At 39.4% G+C, this 24,344-nt stretch overlaps 2 protein-coding genes across 6 annotated transcripts in view; one reads left to right on the top strand and one right to left on the bottom strand.

The window, feature by feature from the left end:
* Positions 1-10,007, top strand: part of PRIMA1 (proline rich membrane anchor 1) — a 149,486-nt gene extending 139,479 nt beyond the window's left edge. Inside the window, exon 5 of the mRNA XM_068148826.1 lies at positions 9,977-10,007. The gene's annotated coding sequence lies outside the window, so the exon portion shown is untranslated. The remainder of the gene's footprint in view (positions 1-9,976) is intronic.
* Positions 1-24,344, bottom strand: part of UNC79 (unc-79 homolog, NALCN channel complex subunit) — a 141,782-nt gene that overhangs the window by 53,539 nt on the left and 63,899 nt on the right. For 3 of the 5 annotated variants that reach the window (XM_068148819.1, XM_068148823.1, XM_068148820.1), the window contains 15 exons: positions 22,253-22,393; positions 20,651-20,872; positions 19,836-20,063; positions 18,460-18,601; positions 17,677-17,756; positions 17,448-17,596; positions 15,895-16,052; positions 15,379-15,560; positions 13,371-13,572; positions 11,622-11,801; positions 10,544-10,609; positions 8,276-8,562; positions 4,910-5,092; positions 3,819-3,981; positions 1,199-1,351 (listed from right to left, as the gene is read on the bottom strand). In XM_068148819.1, the coding sequence (XP_068004920.1) occupies positions 1,199-1,351; positions 3,819-3,981; positions 4,910-5,092; positions 8,276-8,562; positions 10,544-10,609; positions 11,622-11,801; positions 13,371-13,572; positions 15,379-15,560; positions 15,895-16,052; positions 17,448-17,596; positions 17,677-17,756; positions 18,460-18,601; positions 19,836-20,063; positions 20,651-20,872; positions 22,253-22,393 (2,536 nt within the window). The remainder of the gene's footprint in view (positions 1-1,198; positions 1,352-3,818; positions 3,982-4,909; positions 5,093-8,275; positions 8,563-10,543; positions 10,610-11,621; positions 11,802-13,370; positions 13,573-15,378; positions 15,561-15,894; positions 16,053-17,447; positions 17,597-17,676; positions 17,757-18,459; positions 18,602-19,835; positions 20,064-20,650; positions 20,873-22,252; positions 22,394-24,344) is intronic. The other 2 variants (XM_068148821.1, XM_068148822.1) reach the window with 2 other exon arrangements.

Below are 24,344 nucleotides of genomic sequence, written 5' to 3'. Positions count from 1 at the left end.
GATGTACCCTGAAGATAGACTGTTTAACCTGGTGCATTAAAAAGAAGATGGCAAAGTCAAGTAATTTCTACAGATATTTGAGGTGGCTGCATTAGGCGTGACAGACGAAAGAAGAAATAAACTACACAGACCATTCTGAAGAGGTCTTAAAATAATTTTGGATTACAGCATCATGAACATCATTAGGACATCACTGTATATTAGAGTACACCTACATGTTATTTACTGCAGGAAAGTGGGCTTAAAATGGGTGCTTCTAATTCAAGAAGCAAGGGTAGCAACAGCAATGAGGATGTGACTGCACAGGCCTGAGATCAGATGTGTTCAGAGAATTTTTTCCTCAGTGACCCACTAGAGTCTAGCTACTATCACACCACATAGCCATACCTCATTGTCATAGGGAGGACTAAAGTGAGCACAATTATACTTGCTGCAACTACCAATGCATTGGTATTTTGCTATATGAACACATCAATTGAGAACATCTTAAAAAGTTATCCCTGTTGTTATTATGAATGACATGTTTTCACATAAACCAGGCATTACTGATCATTATTATCCCCATATTTCAAAACATTACACATATGAATCATGATGCAGAATTCCACAGGGAGAAAAATTAGAATAGATGTTTCATCTAGTCAAAATCACTCCCCTCCCTGTGTGAAAGAAAAAAGGGGTAGGTGGGATGGTGGTGGAAATCTCTTCACTTTTTCTTTTTTAGGGTATTCATTTCAGAAACTTAAATTTGCAAACAAAATGCTTCCTATTTTTCAAAACCACCAAATTACCCATTTTACCAATGGAAAACCATAACAGTTCAGCAGTAACTGCAAACTTGCTCACCCTGAATGCCCATTTCATAAAAAAAAGCCCAAACCCAGTTTCTGGGAAAAAAAAAACCCAACATTGATTAAAAATCTTCATCAGAACAAAATTGCAACAAATCCTCTTAAACATTTTTGTATTCAAAAGAGCTTTAAAATTCAGGTATTTTTTATTTTGGAATGCCTACTTTGATAATTCTGCAAGAGAATTAATTCAGGGAAATGAGAAGTACCTGCTCTCAAAAGTCAGACAGAGTGGTTGTATTCAAATGAGGCAGTGTAATAAATGTTACAAAGAAAGGTGGTAGCTTGAAACTAAGAGTAGGAGATTCTATTTCTGTATGAGTTTATATTGACAAAATAAATCATACTTCTCTGAGCATTCATCTCAACTGGTTGATATTTCACCATTTTGCTGCCACCAATTCTTTTCAGTCTTGCAAAGAAAGTTTGAGATTCTTTATTGCAAGGTCCAGTTGGTGTATCATGAATATCAGATTCATCAAAAACACTGTCTTCCTCTGCTGGAGAAAGAAAAAGCTTTATTAGTCTTCAGAGAGTGCAATTCCTTGAATGAAAAACTCTCTACACGTAAAACCTCAGCTAGTTTCAGTTAAACTTGAATTGGAAAGTGAAGAATCATCGGAAGCAAGAAAATTTACATCTGAGGTATAATGTTGCCATTTTTGGTCAGAAAGGTTAGAAAGGACAAAGATAAATGAGAAATGAGTTATAATGCAACAAAAGTATACCATGCTTTTACCATCCTAAGTTGATCTTCTCTACTACTAATAAGACAAATTCTTTAGATGGAAGAAATTCAATAGATTTGAACATTGACTTGAGCAAGTTGAAGTAAATTGAAGAAATGCAAAATTAGTACAACACCTGAAAAGTCAGTAGCAAAATAGGAAAAATGAAATAGAAAATCAGAAAATGAAAAAGCAAGAAATGAATAATCTGGGGAAATCCGAAATAGTAATAGAATAAGACCAAAGAATGGTCCTTGTTTATTCTAGTAAGCAAACATGTAAAGGAAATGCATTTGGTGTCTAGAAGTGAAGAGGCAAGACAGAGACTTAGAATGGTCTAAACACAAAGTCTTAAACTGGACATTAATATTTTTAGCTTTGAAATTGCTGGAAAGTTTCTACAATGTGTGAATGTGTGGAACTGCAACCTAAAAGCAGCAGGAATAAGATACCTTATTAATATCATGAATTCAGAGCTCATAGTAAGAATTTCTACAAGGACTCAGTAAGTTAGGATATCACTTCTAATGTCATGTCCTACGTATCTAAAGCTTTCTTCCCCTTGGCAAAAAATGCTTCTTTTCACAAGATTTAACATCACTTCTGCAAAGGTCACTACATTTGTCATGATCTTCACAACAAACTTTGACAGTACAAACAAGGAAAAGGTGAGAAGATCCATCTTTAGCATAGGTATTTTTGCTGCTCAAAATGAAACCCTCCTCTGGTGGTCATCTAAATAATACCCTTGATGACGACAGCAGCACACACATTACCTGACCAGAGAATAAACAAGCTCCCTCAGAAAAGTCTTCCTTTGAAAGACTTCAACTTCCAAGTCCCTATGGAATTATATTGGCTGCTTCTTGCAGGTGTAAAAAAAAATTAAAAAAATAAAAAACCTTACCACCTCTTTTTCTGCAGCACTTCAGCAAAGGAAGAGAATCAGCACTACAATTAACTCAGCATTTACAGAACAAAACATGCCCACTTATGGTACCTTATCTCTGATAAGCCCAGCTTTGGAAAACATGTAAATATTATTCTCCTTACTTTAAACTTAGGAAAACAATGATGAATTGAGACACAAGCCACCCAGGGAATCAATGTGGGTCATGAGATTGGAACACTGAGTTTTCTAAATCTAACTGGACATTTTCTGTGAACAGCAAAATGGGTACTTAGGCACCTTGCTTTGTCTTGGAAATATCTCAGAATCAATCCAGAAATTGAATGCATTTTATAAATTTATTATTACTACCCTCAGCAATAAGTCATTATGAATTAAGTCATTATGAATTAAGTCATTACCTCAACTCAAAATAAAAACAAGTTCAAAGTCTACAGTTATCTGAACCTTCTTAGCTCTCTGCTAGCAATACGAAATGTCCAAGTGAGTGAGAATATGCAATACATCATTTACATCCACTTTAAGGTTGCTTTAATTTGCTAGAGCTGAGTAGCAGGATGCTCAGGTAAACAAAATTATGCATCCCTGTTCTATTAGGTATCTTTTCACAAGCAACAAGCAGCAAAAGAGGAAAAGGTACTGACATGCATAAAAAGAGTGCTTCTTGTATTCTTCTTCAGAAGATTTTCACAGTTTTAAGGAATTGCACTCAGTGGCATCACGTTATTTCAAGCCCCAGTCTTAAACCAGTTCACATCATCACAGGACTTTTGCTACATCTAGCAAGCACATACAGATTTAACAACTGGATGGGGAGAGTAAGGGTTGATTAATTCTCTCCTGCATTTAGATATCCACATCATATGCATCTGTATGTAAAGTGGCCAACTTCAGCTCCTTTTACAGAGAAAAGCAAACTATCTACTGAATTAACCATTTTCTCTTTTCAACATCAAATATTTGCTACTCTGCCATGTTATTATGAAGCAAATCAGAATACAGTGCCAGGCTGGTTGCATACCTTATGTGGGGGCATGGTCAGTCAAGATTGTTATAGAAAAGCCAAAGGACTACCCAGGCATAATGACTGAACTACTCAGTCCAGGGTACACTCCCTGCAAGAGCTAGACTGCTGTGTTATGCTTAGCCTACAGAGAAATTGTGAATTTTACTATAAAGGACCACAGCTGGTCAAATAAGTCACACCTTGGATTTAGTTCTGAGTATTATATTCTGAAATTCAGACCATATTTACCCATTTCTAAAACATCTGCAAGACTGAATGAGTTAAATCAATGATTCTCTAATAACTGAGAGTGTTAAAAGTACCTTTTTCCTTTTCACTGTATCGGCTTATGATACTGTTGTCACTATACAAAGGACCAGCAGTTGCATGGGGCTTGCAGCTGTGATACTGAGCATTGAGGGTATTGACCGTAATGTGGATTAGGTGAAGTACAATCTTGCTGATTTCACAGTCTCTGTAGGGGTACTGCACAGTGAAAGAGAAGAACTTCAGATTAAAAACTAACTTTTCTCCTGGGAGAAACACTTAGGTGGAAAAATGATAAGAAAATTGTGAGCAGGATGCCCTTTGCTTCCCTTTGATCGTACATTTTTAAACACATCGTGAGAAGCAGGACTGTTTTCAGCTTTGCACACAGAATTATTCAAAATACATAAAGAAATCCAAGTTAGTAACATTTAATGTATTATTTTCTTGATTTTGGTATGGCTCTACTTATAATAACATCAGAACTGATCTCCAAATGTTAGCATGTTGTCATTCATTTCTAGTATCTGCACTCTCTTCAATGCCCTGTGGACCTGAAAGAAATTTAAGTATATCAGAAGTATTCACAGTTCCATATTAGTGTATAAGCACAATACAATTTAACCACACTTTCTAAAAAACATCACTCAGCTAAAGAACACATGCTGTTAACTGGACACTCTCCCATTTAAAGCCATTATTAAAAAAAATAATAATTCTATTAGAAATGCTCCTCATTATAACTTTACACAGCATTTTCCTGGTTTTAAATCCATCTTTTTCTTTCTCAGGTAACAATGTGAAATACTATATAAACTGCAGAACTAACAGGTCAGTAGCACAGATGAAAACCTAACCACTTACAGATTCATAGAATGGTTTGGCTTGGAAGGGACCTTAAAGATTATCTAGTTCCCAACCCCTTGCCATGAGCAAGGACACCTTCCACTGAGACCAGATTGCTCAAGACTTTATCCAAGCCTCATCCAACCTGCTTCAGACATTGAAATTAAATGCAGTAAGCAAATCAAAAAGAAATGTTCTTTAGAGTTTTTTTCAGTTGCAGTACAGTTAGGTGTTCCTTATAATACATTTCAAATTGAAGAGTAAATTTTAATGTGGACAGCATCTTTTTAAGACTGCTCACCTTGTAAAGGATGACAAGCAAAGCCTTTAACCACATCTGCCGAATGTGAGGTTTGAGGGACCACAGCGAGCAGCGAGGAGGTTGCTGAAAGTAATGCCTTAGCTGAGGACAGCTGCAATATTTCAGCACCTGCACCACCAAGGGAAGAAGGTGTTTTCCCAGGTTGATATTATAGTCCATCACCTAAAAAGAGTATTAGCACAGGAGTTAGCTCACCAAAAATCAAATCCACTATCGCTGAGAAGCAACATTACTAATACAGTTAAGTGAAAAGAAACACATTTTTAAAGGAAGTCTCATTATCCATTAGAAACATTCTGTCAGCTTGCCACATTCTCATTTTTGCTGGATAGGTGAAATGAGACAAAAGAAGAAGTGTTCTGAAAGCCTTTCATCCTGCACAGTCTAAATTTTAAGACACATGGGCAAGTTCATAAAACGTATTATGACATATTATAGCACAGGTTGACCATGTTTCAACAGACAAAACCGTATTAGGTGTATCCCACGTTTAACAAACAGGATGCAACTGAATGCAATTGAATCCTGACAGGTAGGTGCACTGTGGCCATATATTCCCACTACCCTAATACAATCATATTTTCAAGTGAAACTGCATGGCTGATTTTCATTATCTTATCAGTCTGGCAACATTAGCTATTTTATTTGCCCTGAAATCAGCAGTTAAACTAGATCATAACAAGAATCCACAAAGCCCTTGACTCTGACACTGACCTCAGGAAGGTATAACAGCAAGCCAAGCAAACTTCACATCCCCACCACACACACTAACATGTCCCTGCATTTTCAGTGGACTTAATGCACTTTATTGGGAGCCCTATACATCTAAACTGACACAAACATCCATTTCATGAACACCATCCACTTCTTTCAGGCCTGTATTACTGTTTTGTTTTGTTTTTATAAGAACAAGGGGATAAGCTTAATTTAATCTCTCAAGTTCCCTTCTGAACAACCTGAACACCTCCCTGGAGGTGTTCAAAAAAAGGATTGGATGTGGCGCATGAAGCCATGGTTTAGTTGTCATGAGGTGTTAGGTAATAGGTTGGACTTGATGATCTCTGAGGTCTTTTCCAACCTGTTTGATTCTGTGTGTGTGATTCTGTGTGTGATTAGAAGCTTTTCTCCTGTAAAATTCTCTAGTTTGATGTGCAGCTGCCTCAAACTTTTGTGCTGCATGCATAGAGCTAAATAGATGAATCCCACGCCTATCCATGAAGGGTTTGCCTGCTGAAGAGATGATATGTCATCACCAAATAACAATTTTAGCCTTCAGTGTCCTGTCCCTCCGAGTGTGATGCAGTTGCACAGCATGCTGAGGAAAAACATCCGTACAAGGAAGACAGAGCCTTGCCTTAACACAGCACATACTGTAACGTAGACATGTCTTAAGCTGAGGAGACCTGTTTTTCAAGCTGTCACAGAAAAAATGATGCTGGAGACGCTGAGCAGAGCCCAACCCTCCTGTTTCTTCACATCGGCTGGCTTGTACAACATTGCCACCATGTGGGGCAGTACCGCAGTGACTGCAAACATTGGAACGTGGCCACTTCTGCTGCTAGGCAGCTCAAGAAGGCATTTCATGCTTTCACGAATTTCAAATACCCAGATTTTATGATGCTCGATATTAGGAGACATTTGATTTTCCTTTGTTTTCTTTAAACTAACCATTCTAACCAAGCCTGGAATCAATGACACAGCAAGTCAGCCCAATGCCAACCTCTGTGGAGCTGACTGGGGAAAGCAAATGCTTATGACTAAGGAAAGGAGTGTAAATTAAAAGGATCTCTTAACAGCTCCATACTGAGTTTTCACTCTGCAAACGCATCTTTGGGTTAAAAACAGCATTTCCCTTGCAGCAGAGGTGATTCCCAATCAGAAGAGACCCTACAACTAAGAAAAAGAAATTTCCCCACCCCCAAATAAATTTGTTTTGTTGTCTGTTAAATGTAGGCAAATCCTGGCCTGCCTAAGTTCTCAAATTTAATTTAACATCAGGGGAGTCAGGATTTAACTACAAAGCTTTTCAAACAGAAATGGCAAATTAGGCTATCATAAGGATGAAGAGGAAAGGCAGGAGTTGATATTTAGAGTTTTGATTTCTGAAATTTGGGAACACAAATTTGGAGCACAGATAGAAAAAAAAAAAATATGATTAACAATATACAGCATGGTGTTCCAAGGCAATGGATTTGGGATACGTGAGCAGCTACCCAGTTTGCATTAACACCTTTTATTTTTTTGTCTACTAAAACACAGATACCTGACTTCTCCACAACGGCCAAAGTTTATCCATGTACCTACATTACAACTGAGTTTGAAAAATCATGAGTTTCAGTGTGTAAAACAGAGAATCCTGATAAGTACTGCAGATAGGAAAGTGGCTAAGACAGCTTTGAGCAACATCTGAAGGTTACAGTGAGCATTTTAAAAGCTGGGGCAGGAGGAGAGCTGAAATTACAGACCTTACTCTGTCCTAAAGTAATCCCTCATGAGAGACTGTGATGAGGAAAAAGTGAGGAAATGGTGATGATGTTTCAAGGCAATTAAGAATACTCTGCAATTGTGAAACATTTTTCAGCCGAGCATCAGCAGCTGTTCTAAGAATTACTTGAGCCTTAGAAGAGCTTTGTTAAGTAGAAAATTACAGTCCTCCTTACAAGATGAAGAAAGAAGACATGAGGCAAGGATGTGCTCAGTCATTTATCATAGCAATACAGACAGAAGTTCATGGTGGCACCAGTCCCTAGGAAAGGGTGAATAGAAAGTCCTTCTTCTAAGGAAGAAGGAGAATGAGTCTTCCACAAAATGAAGAATGTCAAAGATTTTACAGACCATTCACACACAGAAACAAGCCAAAGTGTATGAGTCCCAGGTGTTCCTGAAGGGGAAAGGAATAAATATCACATAAGGAAAGTAAGGCATTCAAAGACTAGGGAAAGAAGGCAAAGGGGGTTGGAGCAGTCTCTAGTTTTTCATATAGTAGTAGTATTTGCACACCTCCATGCACGCAAAACCTTATCTCTTTGCCAGTGATGCAGCATGTTTAGAATACTAGTAGGAGGTTATAAATTAGCATACTGCTATATAACTATTTACTTTTTAATTGCAGGACAAAACCCTACAGAAAGCACTTGATTAGGCTACTCAGAGCTTTTGGATAGTAAAGAACAAGCAGCCATCCTTGTTCCTAAATTCTTTCACCAAGTGAGGAGGTGTTAAGGAGTTTGAAGTAGGATTATCACACTCAGCCACTTAGTTTGCTACAAAGAAGGTTGTGCTACCACCACTTCAACAACAGGTAATGAGAAATCAATGAAAAAAGTAGTAAATGCCTTCACCTACTTGTGCTATTCCAGCAATAAAGGCATTAAAGCAGGTTGAAACACGCATTTTTTGTGGTGCAATCATAAAGCATCCTTCCTGCTGATCATAACCAAGCAGGACGTATAGATGGCGCTTGACTGTGTTGAAAGCTTTAGCACTGCTGATGTCCGACTCAGCACTACTCTCATCCTTTGCCATGAACTTCATTAGCACAGTAATGAGCTGGTGGACAGTCTGGTGATCAATCCCAGCATCCTCTGGCAGTAGGTCTTTTATTGTATTATCATTCTCTGGGGAGGGTTGTCCTATTGACACAAGAGAGATGTTGGTATCAAACACTAGATAGGACTTTAACCAGTATATAGAATACATCAATTTTTTTCCAGAGTTCCTTGTTCCATCTCCACTCAATTACTCATGGGGAATTCACAGGAGATAGGCACACATTTCTGAGGGCATTGCTCCTCTGTTGCCTCAGGATCAATAGCACAGTAAAAACCTGCTGTCTATGCTGAACTCCATTGCCCATGTTTAATGGAGCTGCTTATCATCCCATCCCAGTGCATTTCTGACAAAATGAGAGTAATTATTCCTTCACATCTATGCACTAAATGAGAATCAAATTCCACTTCCACCAAATTCTCATCTGGTGTAGTTTTCAGTCTTTCCTCAGCAAACATTACAGCCTTGATAATTCTATGACAGGTGAAAATGAAACTATGGAGGGGAATTTTCAGAACCACTTCTATTAGGAGTCACTTCTATTGAGATTAACTTTCCTTTACTAGTCTCATTTTGGTACAAAGAAATCATTAACTTCCTATTATATGAGGAGGGTTTGCTCCAAATAGTTTTCAATGCAATTTTATTTTTTTTTTTATTTACAGAAACCATCCTTTAAAATTGAAATTCCCTGCCCAAAATTTTCCTGGAACAAGATTTGCAGGTACAAAATGAAAACTCTAAATTGTGAAATAAGAAGAATCAGAAAACACTGCAAGTATCATTCTCAGAACCACATTAAAAATGCATTATAGAAAAAAAACTTCAGCTATGTGAACAAATCAGGTATGCTTAGGACTGTCAATGAAAAGATTAAAAAATTGTGAGTCAAACCTTAAAAAAAGAAATGTTGGAAAGAAACAATAAATACTGGGCAGAAGGAGAGGGACAATCATTTGTCTCCTAGTTTCCAAAGTATCTGTGGTAACTTTGACTCATATTATCAGACTTTTCGTCATATCAGTGGTTACTAGTTACAACTTTATATATATACACACACACACACACATATATATATATAAAAATATATAAATATATATATATATAATATATATAAAAATATATTTTATATATATATGTATATATTAGTGGAAACTTAATCTGAACCTTAGGTGATTAATTACCCAAGCCAGAAAACCCCAGGACACAGCAGATGAGTGGTGTCATTAAATAAGAACAATCATTCACTGACACATCTGTTCATGGCACCACTATTTCCCTTGTGCCTTCTGCAATCTTTGACAACTTGCACATATATTCTGTAAAGAACTGGTTGATATCCAGCTTTTGCTGGGCTAGTATGACAGGGCTGCTAATTCAGAGGTCTCCTAGTCCATTTCACAGCTTAGTCACTGCCCACAAGGCAAGGTATTTATTTTCCTTTCAGCTGATCACCAAGTAAGCTCGTCTGTTCATAATACGAATTTTTGTTTGCAGGAAATGTTGCAAGTCTTGAAGAAAGAATGTGAAGAGAATCAAATTAGAGTTTTTTCACTTCCAAATGGTCGGTCTACAGAGGACTCAGAGCAAGAACTGTCAGTTGTCACAATTACTTAGGGACAACTTGGACTCTGCTGAATAAGCTATTATGCAAATGCCTGACAGAAGAGTGACACCTTCACAAAATGTCAATAAATATAAAATAAGGGACTTAGAGAAAACAAGTATAATTTACAGTACAAAAAATACAATGCATTCTCTCTGCTTTCTCTAAAACCTGAAAGTCAAAAATCGAGCTGAACACGGGTGATCCATGGGCCCAACCTGTTCCTGAGGGCCACAGGAGGTTTGGGCACTTCCGGCATAGCTGACTGCCTCTCAATAACCTTCTCCCAGCCCTGAAGTACAGATCAAGAGCGAAACATCAATTTACACCTTTTGGAACCACGCTGAGAAGTGATTCACTTAGCCTTTTGGACAACTTCCATCTTGTGTAAGCTATCTCATGAGTGCCAGTGCCTTCCTTCTCCAGTTCCATAAAAACAGCCCACTTGTTAAACCCACCTGGTGTTTGCTCTGGTGTCCCTCCAAGTGCTGGAGCAGACTGCTCATGTCTAGTCAAGCTCACAGCTTGAAAACAAAACAAAACAAAACAAAACAAAACAAAACAAAACAACACAAAACAAAACACAAGCAACTCTGTTTAAAATGGCAATACTGACATCTTATACTTAAGCATATATTCAGTGCTAGCATATTTACATTCATTTACTCATGCATGGTTCTCAGGCGGTGAGTGTAACCATTTGAAACATGCCACTTTGGCGCACTACAGATTTAGTGAACCATATTATATACCTCTAGTTTTCTCCATCACTCATTTTTGCTGGTACAAGAGTCATCACACAGGGCTTCCTATGCAAGATCAGAAATTGGCCAAGAAGCATCCCAAAATGTGGCTGTGTTTGTTTTGGAGAAATTACCTTCTAACTTAACAGTTCACTAGTATCCAGGTATGAACATTTTATCAGTTCCTATTATATGGGTAGGAGCAACATAAGAGGTCCAATTAGAATATAAAGACTTAAATGTTTGTAAAATTCTCTAAATGAGAATGGATAAGCTTTATTCCTTCTTGGAAAGATACCTGTACAGCACTTCATATAGGCCTATGGTTTTCCAGCACCTAAGGTCTCTTATACAAGCTGGCAGGAAGGATATGCTGCGTGAACATTGTTTTCTTAAGAAAGGAATTCTAAAGATAGCCCAGAGCTCAATTAAGACATTAACAGATCTTTTTAAGATATCTAGCATATGCTGATTTATAATCGATAACTTAATAAATAAATCAGTAATGGAGACATTTTTCTGTAAACACTGTATCTGTTTTAGATAAAATTACTGTGTATTAGCCACAAATAAAAATTAAGATCTATCCACAAACTAGTCTTGGAGCATTTCATTCTGGCATTTTAAACAAATGCAGCACAGACTATCTGAATAATGCACTAACCAGTCAGAAACCTAAACTTGCTACCACAGCTGGGTAATTACTGATTATTCCAATGTGTAGCCATCAATAGGACACAATCCTAAGGGAGAAGACGCAAGCGCCTTACAAAAATATAAATAGATACTCAACGAATTTTGGTGGTTAAGGTTTCTGGAAGGGAGAGAGCTCTCTTTGACTCCGCTGGTCCCTTCACACTGTCCCTCAGGGAGCGCACACTCTTCTGACGATTCCGTGCGAAACGAGCCCTCTTGATCTTCCACATTGCTGCATCACTGAGGTTGGCGACATTCGTCCGGACAGCAGTGATAGCTTTGCAAATGCAATTGACCATGTTAGGATTCTTTCCACAGCACGACAAAGCCCTAGTGCTGCCCAAGCACAATTGGGCCCCAGGTCCTACTCAAGTCAAGAAAGCTTCATATGGGCTCAGGGGGTCCATCTCCAAGGCACTTGTTTGCATACCCTCTCTGAAATCCATACACCCCCAAAAAGCACACTGTGTTTAAAAAAAAAATGTGCTGTTACTTCTTTCTTTAGACAGTGGACAAAAACAGGTCCTTGAGACCAAAATCTGAATTTCAGCCTAAGGGAATATTGCAAAAATCTTACACACATGGATCACATTTAGTGCACTCATATCCAAATGTGGTCTACTTTTGCCCCACCAACTTCCCGTCCTGCCTACACCTATTATCCTGGATTTGAACAGTGTGTCCAACAACCTGTGAGCATTTACAGTTGTGTTACCAGCAGTATCATTGCAAGTCTTAATGGGGGCACCAATACTTTTCTATATCCATGCACTATAGGTGCATTCAAACCCTTTGGTTTAATTATCTAAGTGACCAGAGCTAGTTAGCTCATTCTTCACACCACCTGTTTCTTTGAAAAGGCAAAGAGAAAGGTTAAAAAGAAACCTGAAAAATATCTTCTGCATATTTTAATTTTTACATTACTCAAAACACTCGTGTTTAAAGATATGACCTTAAATTTTCAGCCACAGGTGCAAGAAATTGGTGACAAGATTCCCTGCTCAGGCCACAGCAGCAGTTCCTAGCTTTGGGTCAAGCTACTCATATACAGAGAAAGTATGTTTGTAGTTCCAACTATTTTCTATATGGATGCAGCTTTGGGCTTCACAGAAGTGTAGGAGAAGGCATTAGGCTACTGAAGGAGCACACACTATCCAAACAGCTGTATGCTCACCTCTTCCAAGAAATCAGATGGAAGTAGATCTGCCTCATGGGCCACCACTCAGGTAAGGCAGTTTTCAATTACTCAGCATGTTAAACAGTTACACACAAATGTGAATGGAAGGAGACATGGTATCTCACCAAAAACCAGGTATGAACAGGACAAACACAAATATTTGTCACTGCAGGAATAGTTGACTAAGTGCCTGCTTTAAGTGTCCATGCACCTCCTGTGCTGTGACTCGTACATTTGTCTGTCAAGGATCATACAGCTCCTAGGGCTCTCTTCATACAGACCACTGCATAACAGGGTCAGGCATGACCTAGGCCTTTGAGAATAGCAATGCTGACAGCATAAGAACATGTACAAAAGAACAGGTGGGTTAATGAAGGTTATAGCTGATCATAGAACCAGACCTCATTTCAACCAAGGCTGTTGAGCACATCATAGTGAGAGTAAAATATGACACCAAAGGTGCAACAGAATATGGCCTAATCTCTATCTGGACAGTCAAAAATTGTTCACTTTGAATTATTCGCTTGGTGCAAAAGATTACCCAATCTCAGAGAATTTATACAGGTGAGACCTACATCTCCCCGACCGTTAATGCTCTCAGAACTCTGCAAGCAGCTCAAATTCCAGAAGCTGACAAAAAGTGATGAGATTGATTTGGACTCTGCTTACTTGTAGGGAATGGGAATTCTTTGTTGCAGTCCAGATGAAGCTGTGCTTCCAGAGACAGGGTCTCAAAGCGATTCACAAAGAACTCCCAGCTCAAAGCTGGAATATCCGCTTTTAGAAAATGAAGTAACAAAAGCTTACTAAGAATTGTCGGCCTGTCCTTAACAACCGTGTCAAACTGGAAATCGAGGCAGAGGCAGAGACCCTATAGAGGAAAAACAGGCACAAAACAAACAAACAAAACACAGAACTGAGATGTGAAAACTTCAAGCACTTTTTAAAGGCAGGATGAAGCCTCTACAACTTTTCCTGTTAATAAGTACAGGATAAAGGTATAGCTCCTTTTTCTCTACCAAGCCCTTTAAATTAGAACTAATGCTACTGGTATAAATGAAAAAGTAAGATAAGGAAAGAAATGAACATCATATTTAGAAGGCAAAATTTCCTAAGATTTTGAGGAATACAATGGTCTAGGCAAAGTTCTGTCCTTTTGCACATTTAGAATAGAATAGAATAGAATAGAATAGAATAGAATAGAATAGAATAGAATAGAATAGAATAGAATAGAATAGAATAGACCAGGTTGGAAGAGACCTTCAAGATCCTTGCGTCCAACCTATCATCCAACACCACCCAACCAACTAAACCATGCATCCAAGCACCCTGTCAAGTCTCCTCCTGAACACCTCCAGCAACGGCGACTCCACCACCTCCCTGGGCAGCCCATTCCAATGGCCAATCACTCTCTCTCTGTAAAACTTCCTCCTGACCTCCAGCCTGAACCTCCCCTGGCACAGCCTGAGACTGTGTCCTCTTGTTCTGGTGCTGGCTGCCTGGGAGAAGAGACCAGCCTCTGCCTGTCTACAACCCCCCTTCAGGTAGTTGTAGACAGCAATAAGGTCACCCCTGAGTCTCCTCTTGTCCAGGCTAAGCAGCCCCAGCTCCCTCAGCCTCTCCTCATAGGGCTTGTGTTCCAAGCCCCTCACCAACTTTGTTACAGTATCAGAGCACTCTCGTCACACACCCCTGTCTGAGAAAAAGCTTGTATTTAGTCAACTGAATCAAGTGCTCAATTGCAAAATGAATTAATCACCAAGCCCAAACAGAGAAAGAGAGATTATGTGATGAAATGTATCAGAAGCACTTTGCCTCGAAATACATCTGTATTTTATCTGTACTAGAGTTTTGAGTGTAGTGTGGGCATTTATGTTTGAGAAGAAAACCCACATGCTAAATATGAAAGTGCAGGCTACTACTAATAGTCTCAGAGAACTCAGTGAATTCAAATTCTCCGGAAATTATTTTGAAAGAGCACTGTATGGAATAAAGCTGGCAAGAATTAACAGCTTTTTATAGGCAGGAGCATTGAACTTTTAAAAATACATATTCTGCTCAGGGAACTAGAGCTGAATTGTGTACTATGAGATTTCTAATGTTTTTCCCCTTGCTTGTGCATGTAGGCTCTGATCCACTTTCCTATCCTCATAGTTTTAATCATGAGAATTGTGGCTGGCAGGGTCTCTCACATGCTTACAATTAAATGCCTATATAAAGCTTGAAAAGATCAAGGCTATGTTTTGTTTTGCTTGAATACATTTTCTCAGTGTCAGCTCAGCAGAGTCATAAGTTTCACAAATCTTGGGGTTTTTTAAAAATTGGAAAATGTCAATAAATTTTAAAATAATACTAAAAACATTTACAGCTTCCCCCAACAGCAGCTCAAATGCAATAGTAATCTTTTGAATTCAGCAAGTTTTTATGGTTGGACTTGATGACCTTGCGAGTACTTTCCATCCTAAATGATTTTATGATTCTAACTTGAGGCTACAGCAGGATCACTTCCCTTGGCTCTTTTGTGAATATGGCGAGTACCAAGACCCATAAGCCTTGCCTAAAGAGGTATTAGCAGTGACCATGATCCTGTATGCCTGAACAACTCTGAACTTCAGGTGAAAACCCAGATTCATGTTTTAAAGTTGTTTGGTTTTTTTTCCCCATACAATGAACTTACCTGCAAAGCTGGCCTCTTAATGGTATCAAGTAATAGTCCAGCTCTTGTAGCTACTGCTGGGTTAACATCTTCCACAGCAGTCAGGAAACAGCAGAATGCATGAGCCAGAGAGTACTTCAGTAGGTGGTTTTTTGTCACAGAGTGAATATCCAAAAATCTGCACATCACAGCCACCTTCTCCACTGCAGCATCCATGCCCCCAGAAAGACAGAATATGCATATTAATTTAGGCAATGGCTTCTTTATGTCCTGATTAATATACCTCTCTTAGAAATATGCACATCTGAGAAACTGAGAACAAAAATAACTGGCAAGTGTCCTAATTTTGACTTACTTTATCCAAAATGTCTCATGTTCTCTATTTTACTGTATTGTTGTGTCATAGTTTTGAACCAAAACTCCCCAAAGCAGCAAAACGATAATCAACTATTAAAGATCTCTTCACTTATAGCAGAAAAAGCTCTACTTCTTCAGTGAAGCAATGAAGAGAAAATAGTGTCTATTTCTCAGGCCTACCTGCTTCAAATCTCATCTTCCAATCTTTGCTGTTGAAATTGCTGTTTATTATTGTCCAGAAAATGTCAGCTCCATGGGGAAGTGAAAGTGCATGAAGAAGAAGCGGGACTGCCAGGGAAGAAAGCTGAGAAAATTCAGACTTCACAACTCCCCATAAGCTGGAAAGATTAAAAAAATTAAGTCTGCTTATAAAAACATCCCCTTGACATCCTTTCTTCTATGAATCTACAGTGTGTTGTTGGTGGGAATATACTCTATGAGCTATCCCAGGCGTATATGTGAATAGTAGAGTTTCTGGTAGCAGGACAGATCTACTTGCAAAACTGTAACTACAGCAGTTTTTCTAGGGAAAACAAAAAACAGGCTCAAATAGTCCTTACATTTAAACACTTCAGATTTGACCAGAATTTGCCTAATTCAAGGCACAACTGCCATGAAACATAATCTACACTACGAATTAGTAGTTCCAGCATGACCAGCTTCAGTACATAAGCCACATGAACTGTCTTGGCATCACAAAACGTGTCCATTAATAAACTACTAGGATGTTGGGTGTTCATAATTTGATCATATTTAGATTTAGGTCAGATTCTCTAGTCTGCTAAAACCTTAATGTATCAGGAGTCTCTCCCTGTACTCAGCACTAGTGAGGCCACACCTTGAATACTGTGTTCAGTTTTGGACGCCTCACTACAAGAAAGACATTTATGTCTTGGAGCAGGTCCAGAGAAGGGCTTATGAGGGGTTTTGAGAACAAGTCTTACAAGGAACAGCTGATAGAACCAGGGTTGTTTAGTCTGAAAAATAGGAGACTGAGGGGAGACTTTATTGCTCTCTACAACTACCTGGAAGGAGGTGAGGGTCAGTCTCTTCTCCTTAGTAACAAGTAATAGAACAAGAAGAAATGGCCTCAAGTTGCACCAAAGGAGGCTTAACTTAGATATTAGAATTTTTTTTTTCACTGAAAGGGTTATCAAACACTGGAACAGGCACTCCAGAGAAGTGGCTGAATCCCCATTCTGGAAGTGTTTACAAGATGCATAGATATGGTGCTAAGGGATACGGTTTAGCACCAGACTTGGTAAAATTAGAAAATGGTTGAACTTGATGATCTTAAAGGTCTTTTCCATGATTTTATGGGATGCTCTGTGGAACTGATACAGAGCAGCTGTAAGCCCTAATGAACACAGGCTATTTCAGAACATCATCATATGCTGATTATTCAGTGAGTTTTCTGCTAAAGTCCCTTCCTCCTAAAATGCAGATTTCAATCCAATTCACTATGGCAATGCTATTATTCAATACAAGAAACTCTGACTCACTGCAAAACAAGTGGCACACAACAGAGTAGCCATGACAGACAATGCAGGGTATTTTGGTTTAACTTGCAACTTCTTAGTTAGCCTGTGCAATGTGCCTTTATACATTTAGTTAACCTTTCCATGCCTCTCTATCACCCTTTGTTAATTTTCCTACTAAACCTGCAAATTCTTTGATGCCAACAACAAACGTAACAGCAAAGTAGGAATCAAAACTGTGCACTAACAACCTACCTTGCAATCAGCATGTGATCTTGAATATAAGCAAGAAATTGTGGATGGTCCTTTCTTGCTATGTACAGGCATTCCCCATGAAGACACAGGATCTTCAGACAGTTCAGCATGTTAAAAAGAATGTCTGGTTCTTCAAACCTTGACATTTCCTGTGTAAGCAGACATACTCCTCTCAACACAATGACAACACTTAACCAAAAGTTCAAACTAAACAAACAATCAATGTTACCTGCAATATAGTGTAGATGAGCTTCAAGGTAACTGGAAGTTGCTGATAACAAAATTTTCTTTCTGTGTCATTCTTTATCGCTGTTAAAAAATGTAAGTTACATAAAAAGTTAAAATTGTCTCATTTGTGGATTCAAAACAAAACTAAGTAATGTCAAAAAGACAAGAGAATAGAATAGAATAGAATAGAATAGAATAGAATAGAATAGAATAGAATAGAATAGAATAGAATAGAATAGAATAGACCAGACCAGGTTGGAAGAGACCTTTGAGATCATCAAGTCCAACCTATCATCCAACACCATCTAATCAACTAAACCATGGCACCAAGCACCCCATCAAGTCTCTTCCTAAACACCTCCAGTGATGGTGACCCCACCACCTCCCTGGGCAGCCCATTCCAATGGTCAATCACTCTTTCTATGAAGAGCTTCTTCCTAAACATCCAGCCTAAACCTCCCCTGGCGCATAATTCTAGCTACAGTAATTCTGCAGCCAGTAAAGATACTACAGCAAGGAATTTGGCATGTAATGTTTTTATTACTTTGTGCGTTCAAAAAGCCAAGATCTCATCTACCTTTTTCTTTTTTGAGAGAGAGACAATAATGCTTACTATTAACATAAATACAGCCCTTCCTATTTAATTAATATGTTGAAAGAACTAAATGCATGAGTAAAAAGTGACTGGGCATTGCTGGGCATTCAGAACTTTGTATTATGTATGCATAAAAGCATTTTGTCTAAAGCCTTACTGAAATACTCAACCCTGTCATCCTCCACCTACCAGCATTTTCTGTGGTCTCTGTGTGATTTCCTGGGTTTTCTCCATGTTTTGGTGCCAATTTGTCTTCCTCTTCTCCTTCAGTTCCTATAATAAACTCAGGTCTAGTATAGAGGAGACTATCCTCGAGGTTATCTGTGGGCTCCTTCAAGAATATAATAAGTTAAATTCATTTCTTGATGTTATCTAAACACATAAGGTTATATCCTACTCTTTAAGTTATATTTGGTGTGATAAGCTGCACATCTACTTCCACAGGCACTCGTGCACTCAAATCACCTGCATATCTAAAATTCTGCATCAGCAAATGCAGACAGACAAGAAGACTACATTTCAAAGACAGATTTAAGTGATATTACTTAACAAAAACAGCACATCTTGGAGCTGAGGTGGACGCAATCACAGAGCTGTGATTTCACCAAACTTGTCATCCTTCCCTCAGAGGAGTGAAAGATAGGAGCAGGGCATGTTTCCTACACTGCTGTAGAGGTGCAGGCTTAGAGGCAGGACCTATCTCAATCACTTTTACATTGAAAAGAAGAAGCAGACTGGAGCTAGTTCTGCCCATGACCAGGATCACAGATTTCCATTGTGGCCATTGCATTATTAATGGTCCTAGAAATGGCACCAAGACCCAGCACTCAAAAGACTGCACCACTTGACACTTTCGCTTGAGGTGACAATCTAAACTGAAATGGCATGAGACCACTCCTCTTGGACAAGGTACTGAACACCACATGCACAACACCTACAATCAGCATATACATCCAAATGGAATTCTGAAGCTTTTACTAATCAAAAGGCATCACTGCACTCATCACAAAAAAAAATAATTACAATTAATTAACACCTTGTCACTGCCATGGCACAGCAAATGAGCACTCAGAATAATGGGAGTGATGCTGTCTCCTGAACTATCATATGGAATAGTTACGAACAACAGACATACAACTTAACATAAATCCACCACAGCTTCAGTTCTACAAAGCTATATAGGGCTTTAATGATGACTAGTGATTGGAGAGCACATGTATGTGTTTGATTCATTCAAAAATAATTTCAAAATAGCCACTCTTAGCTTTTAAAAGATAAAAAGTATTAACACTTCATATTTTATTTAAGACACGGTATCATAAGAGCGTGCCTTCCAAAATGAAACAGCACTTCGATGTTCATGGGGAAAAGTTCATACTGGATGAATATTGTCATCTTCCCTGGGTTCTTTGAATCAATTCAAACTTAGAAATTTTACAGTTCAACAGCATTTTGCTTTAACCTCCCAAATCCTCCATGCCAAAGGTCAGCACAATGTAATGAGGCTAATGACAAAGAGGAGTTTCAGCACACCAGTAATACAGACCCTTTTCTGTTCTACTTACCACAAGCCTGATTTCTTCTTTTGGAGCAAGCTGTTCCAGTAGCTCAAAACCCAGCTGGTAACACAGAATGCTAGACTGACACAGACCACATTCAACTACTTTTTCATCTTTCTGACAGGTGTGAGACCCACCCCAGGGTGCCTGGAAAACATTGTTTATGATGGATATTATATCTTTTGAAATGCTGTTCTCTAAGCCCAAAGTGACACCATCATCCTGGAGTTCCATCTGAAAAAGAATTAGAAGAGTAAGGTTTTATTATCTTTTTAAAAGCCAGAGCACTAACTATTCTGCCTCTTCTGTATCTCTGCTAGTGCTTTATCACAGCATCAGGAAGTGTATCTCAAAAGACAAACTGGAATTCAATTCTTAATTGCCACTGGTGTTGAGGCCTAAGCTCAAACAGCTAAACAGACAATTTCAAGTACAGGACCCATGAATTTTACCTGCCGACAGCCAAAACACTTGGCCTTGGATTCACAATATACAAATTTAGCTATCCAAGTATTACACATCTAATCTAAACTTAACAACAAACCTCTGCTTCTAGACTGTAGAAATCTACACGAAGCAGTTTCTTTGACTCCTATGAGCCATCTAACATGAATGTAGAGGTATTTAACTTCCCTTCATTGACCATGAACCTATAACTCCTGTATGTGTACAAGCAGATGAGCACTTTAGAAGGATTTAAAAGTTACACTTTGTGTCAGTCCCTTAGCAGAAAGGAATTCAGCACAGGACTAGAGGTGAGCCAAAAGTGACTACAGAACTTCAGTGTCCCCTCAGTGTAGCTGTTTTAATTCAGCAAGTACCTGTTTCAAAATGAGATCAAACATCAAAATGAAACAATTAAGATTCATTTCATCATCTTCACAGTCAAAATCAATTGTCTTTCCACTGGGGTGTCCAAAGTTCTTGAAAGGGCTGTGAAAAGGACTACGTATCGGACTCCGAAATGGGCTCTGGAAGGGGCTTGGGAAAGGACTCAGCATGCCATGTTGAGCTCTGCGCCCAGGATCAGAAGCGACGCTTACCTGGAGACAAAGAATCAACATGTCCAAATGACTGTTACGCATTTGAGCAACCTCATTCTGTATGAAACTGCAGAAAACATCAAGAACATTGACAGCCTTACTGTTCCTTCTGTAGCTTTTTTGGCAAAATCTGCAGGTCTCTTAATGCCATTAAATGATAAAATATGATAGAAGTACAGGAATCCTATTCTGCAGGGATGTGTACATTCTCTTCAGCCAAGTGGCTGACATCCATTATGTTATTCCTACTAACAAGGAGTTTTAACATCAACCAAACAGAAAATTAGTGTAGGCAGTGAACTGGCCATCAGGTTACAATGACCTGCTGATAATTCAGGAACACAAACTTCAATAGGAGGAAGCTAGTAAACAAAGCTGTCTCAAGAGAACCATGTAACTAAGGCTGCACCAAGGACACAAGTAGCTGGAAATTAACTAGACAGAACAGTAAAAAGATATGCATGTCTGCATTGATTTATGTCCACAACAGAGCAGTCCACTTAAAACACCCTGAGACTCTCTAAGTGTTACAGGGAGATAGATAGACAGATGACAAGTGAGATCTACTTTTAAGACAGCTAAGGTCTGAAAGCCGAAACAGTAGTTTTGTCTGTTTCTTCTGCTTAGTTTAGAAGTGATTATGGGCTAGCTGAGGGAGTGCTCTCTGCAGAGCCAGATCAGAAGACAATCTGACCACGTTTAAGAAGTCATCAGCTGCCTAGATATTGTAGTTCCTTAAATCTAAAGATCTCACCTTTCAAGACCTCTTGCTCTGCTGCCCTTGGAGTACTTTGTCCGAGACTACTGGGAAGTTAGTCGCATATGTCCAAGTATGTGTAGTGCCTACAGATTGGTACGTGTTTACTTCCAGACCATAAGACTGATGGATAACTTTAGATCAATTTTTTAATCTCTTGGATGGGGAAAAAAATTCAGAGAAACAAATAAATTCTGCTTTTTCTCCCTTTCAAAATATACCTAGCCTCAGCAAATTTGTACGAGAATACAAAAGCTCACACAGGGTGACCAACTGTCCATAACAACTTGTTGTTGAGGGTTATTAATAGAAGGTGCAGAGGATGAAAATGGTTGGAAAAGACATTAAGAAGATTCCACTAGTGTTCCAAACAAACCAGTTCATTAAGGAAAACCTGCAGATTTTCTGCAGTTCCTATCTGCACTAGCTTTACATTAATCATGTGTTAGAGTGGTACTAATTGAAGTCATGCCAATCTTCTTCCATTCTCATAGTCATTAGTGTTTCCAACCAAACGCTGCCATATTGAAAGTTCACTTTTTAATGCCTCTATGCATTCTAATAGGGAAACTGTCCTAATTAAAAAAAAAAATAATAATAAATAAGCAGCATAAATAAGTTACCCTCCGAGACACAAGATTTCCCGCGAGTTCACTGGCTCTTGACTTTCTTTGATTTGCTAACTCTTTTACAGAATTAACTCCATCAGAAAACATGCTGATGAGTAACTGAAGAGGAACAACAATATCTAGTTCAGATAAAACCTGAGGAAAGACAACAAATAAAAAAAGCATGAATGTCAAATTTGATCAAAAATGCCATTTACTTTATAGGCACCTTTAATCATATGATACTCAGTTCAGCAAGTTCCATGCTTTTAATGTTGGGATTCAGTGAGGTGAGCTGCAAACTTCGACTTCTGTTAGAACCAGGGCAAAAGAGAACTGATCAAAAAAAGGGTATTTTCAAAATACTTGTTGCCATCTGCTTGATGTTCCTTGAGATTAGTTTTATGCACAGACAGGGATGTGAGTCTGTTCCACAGAACTACTTCTCTAAACCAGAAATATTACCAGTACTTGGATTAATAACTATTTGTTGTATTTATTGTTACTTAAAACTGAATTCCTGCAGTTATTCTAAGAATCCAGTTGAATGGCAGCCTACCAATGTCCAAATAGTGGCAGGATCATTATCTGCAAATAATTAAGGGAATAGTCATCATCTGTTTTGTCACCAACAATCAGACAAATACAAGGTCATTTGCATCTGTCATTAACTGGTATTAGGTCAAGGGAAAAAAAAAAGTTAAAATCACATTTTACTTGAAAACTCTGAATACCTGAAAATTGCTAGAATCACCAGGTAAATTGGTCTTTGCAGATGTTTAACCAAAAAATAACCCTCAGCAGAAAAGGAACATGTAACAAAGAATGCAAGTATTACCCTGAATACAGGTATTACCCTGAGGTTTCATAGTTTCATAGTTTCATTCAGGGTTGGAAGGGACCACAAGGATCATCTAGTTCCAACCCCCCTGCCATGGGCAGGGACACCCCACACTACATCAGGCTGGACAGAGCCTCATCCAGCCTGCTCTTAAACACTCCCAGGGATGGGGCCTCGACCACCTCCCTGGACAACTCATTCCAGGGTCTCACCACTCTCATGGTGAAGAACCTCCTCCTCACATCTAGCCTGAATCTCCCCACCTCCAGCTTCATTCCATTCCCCCTAGTCCTTTCACTACCTGAGATCCTGAGAAGTCCCTCCCCAGCCTTCCTGTAGGCCCCCTTCAGATACTGGAAGGCCACAATTAGGTCACCTCGGAGCCTTCTCTTCTGCAGACTGAACAGCCCCAACTCCTTCAGTCTGTCCTCATAGGAGAGGTGCTCCAGCCCTCTGATCATCCTCGTGGCCCTTTTCTGGACACGTTCCAGCACCTCCACATCCCTCTTGTAATAGGGGCTCCAGAACTGGACACAGTACTCCAGGTGGGGTCTCACCAGGGCTGAGTAGAGGGGGAGGATCACCTCCCTCGACCTGCTAGCCACACTTCTCCTGATGCAGCCCAGGATCTGATTGGCTTTGCGGGCTGCAAGTGCACACTGAGAGCTCATGATGAGCTTCTTGTCCACCAGCACCCCCAAGCCTCTCTCCTCAGGGCTACTTTCTAGCCAGTCACTGCCCAGCCTGTATTTGTGCCTGGGATTGCCTCGACCCAGATGCAGGACCCTGCACTTGCTCTTATTGAACTTCATGAGGTTGGCTTGTGCCCACCTCTCCAGCCTGTCAAGGTCCCTCTGGATGGCCTCCCTTCCCTCCAGCGTGTCTGCTGCACCACACAGCTTGGTGTCATCAGCAAACTTGCTGAGGGTGCACTCAATGCCACTGTCCATGTCACCCACAAAGATGTAGAATAAGACAGGTCCCAGGACTGATCCCTGAGGGACTCCGCTTGTCACTGGCCTCCACTGGGACATGGAGCCATTGACAGCCACTCTTTGGGTGCGGCCATCAAGCCAGTTCCTTATCCATCTAGTGGTCCACCCATCAAACCCATGTGTCACCAGTTTGGAGACCAGGATGTGGTGCGGGACAGTGTCGAAGGCTTTGCTCAGGTCCAGGTAAATGACATCAGTTGCTCGCCCCTCATCTATTAATTTTGTCACCTGCTCATAGAAGGCCACCAGGTTGGTCAGGCAGGATTTGCCC

Source organism: Melanerpes formicivorus, unplaced genomic scaffold (assembly GCF_026170545.1).
Source record: "Melanerpes formicivorus ecotype bairdi unplaced genomic scaffold, bMelFor1.0.p_v2 SCAF_17, whole genome shotgun sequence".
Classification (NCBI taxonomy): Eukaryota; Metazoa; Chordata; class Aves; order Piciformes; family Picidae; genus Melanerpes; species Melanerpes formicivorus.
Note: the sequence above shows the minus strand (reverse complement) of the source record. Positions and strands in the feature narration are given on the sequence as shown.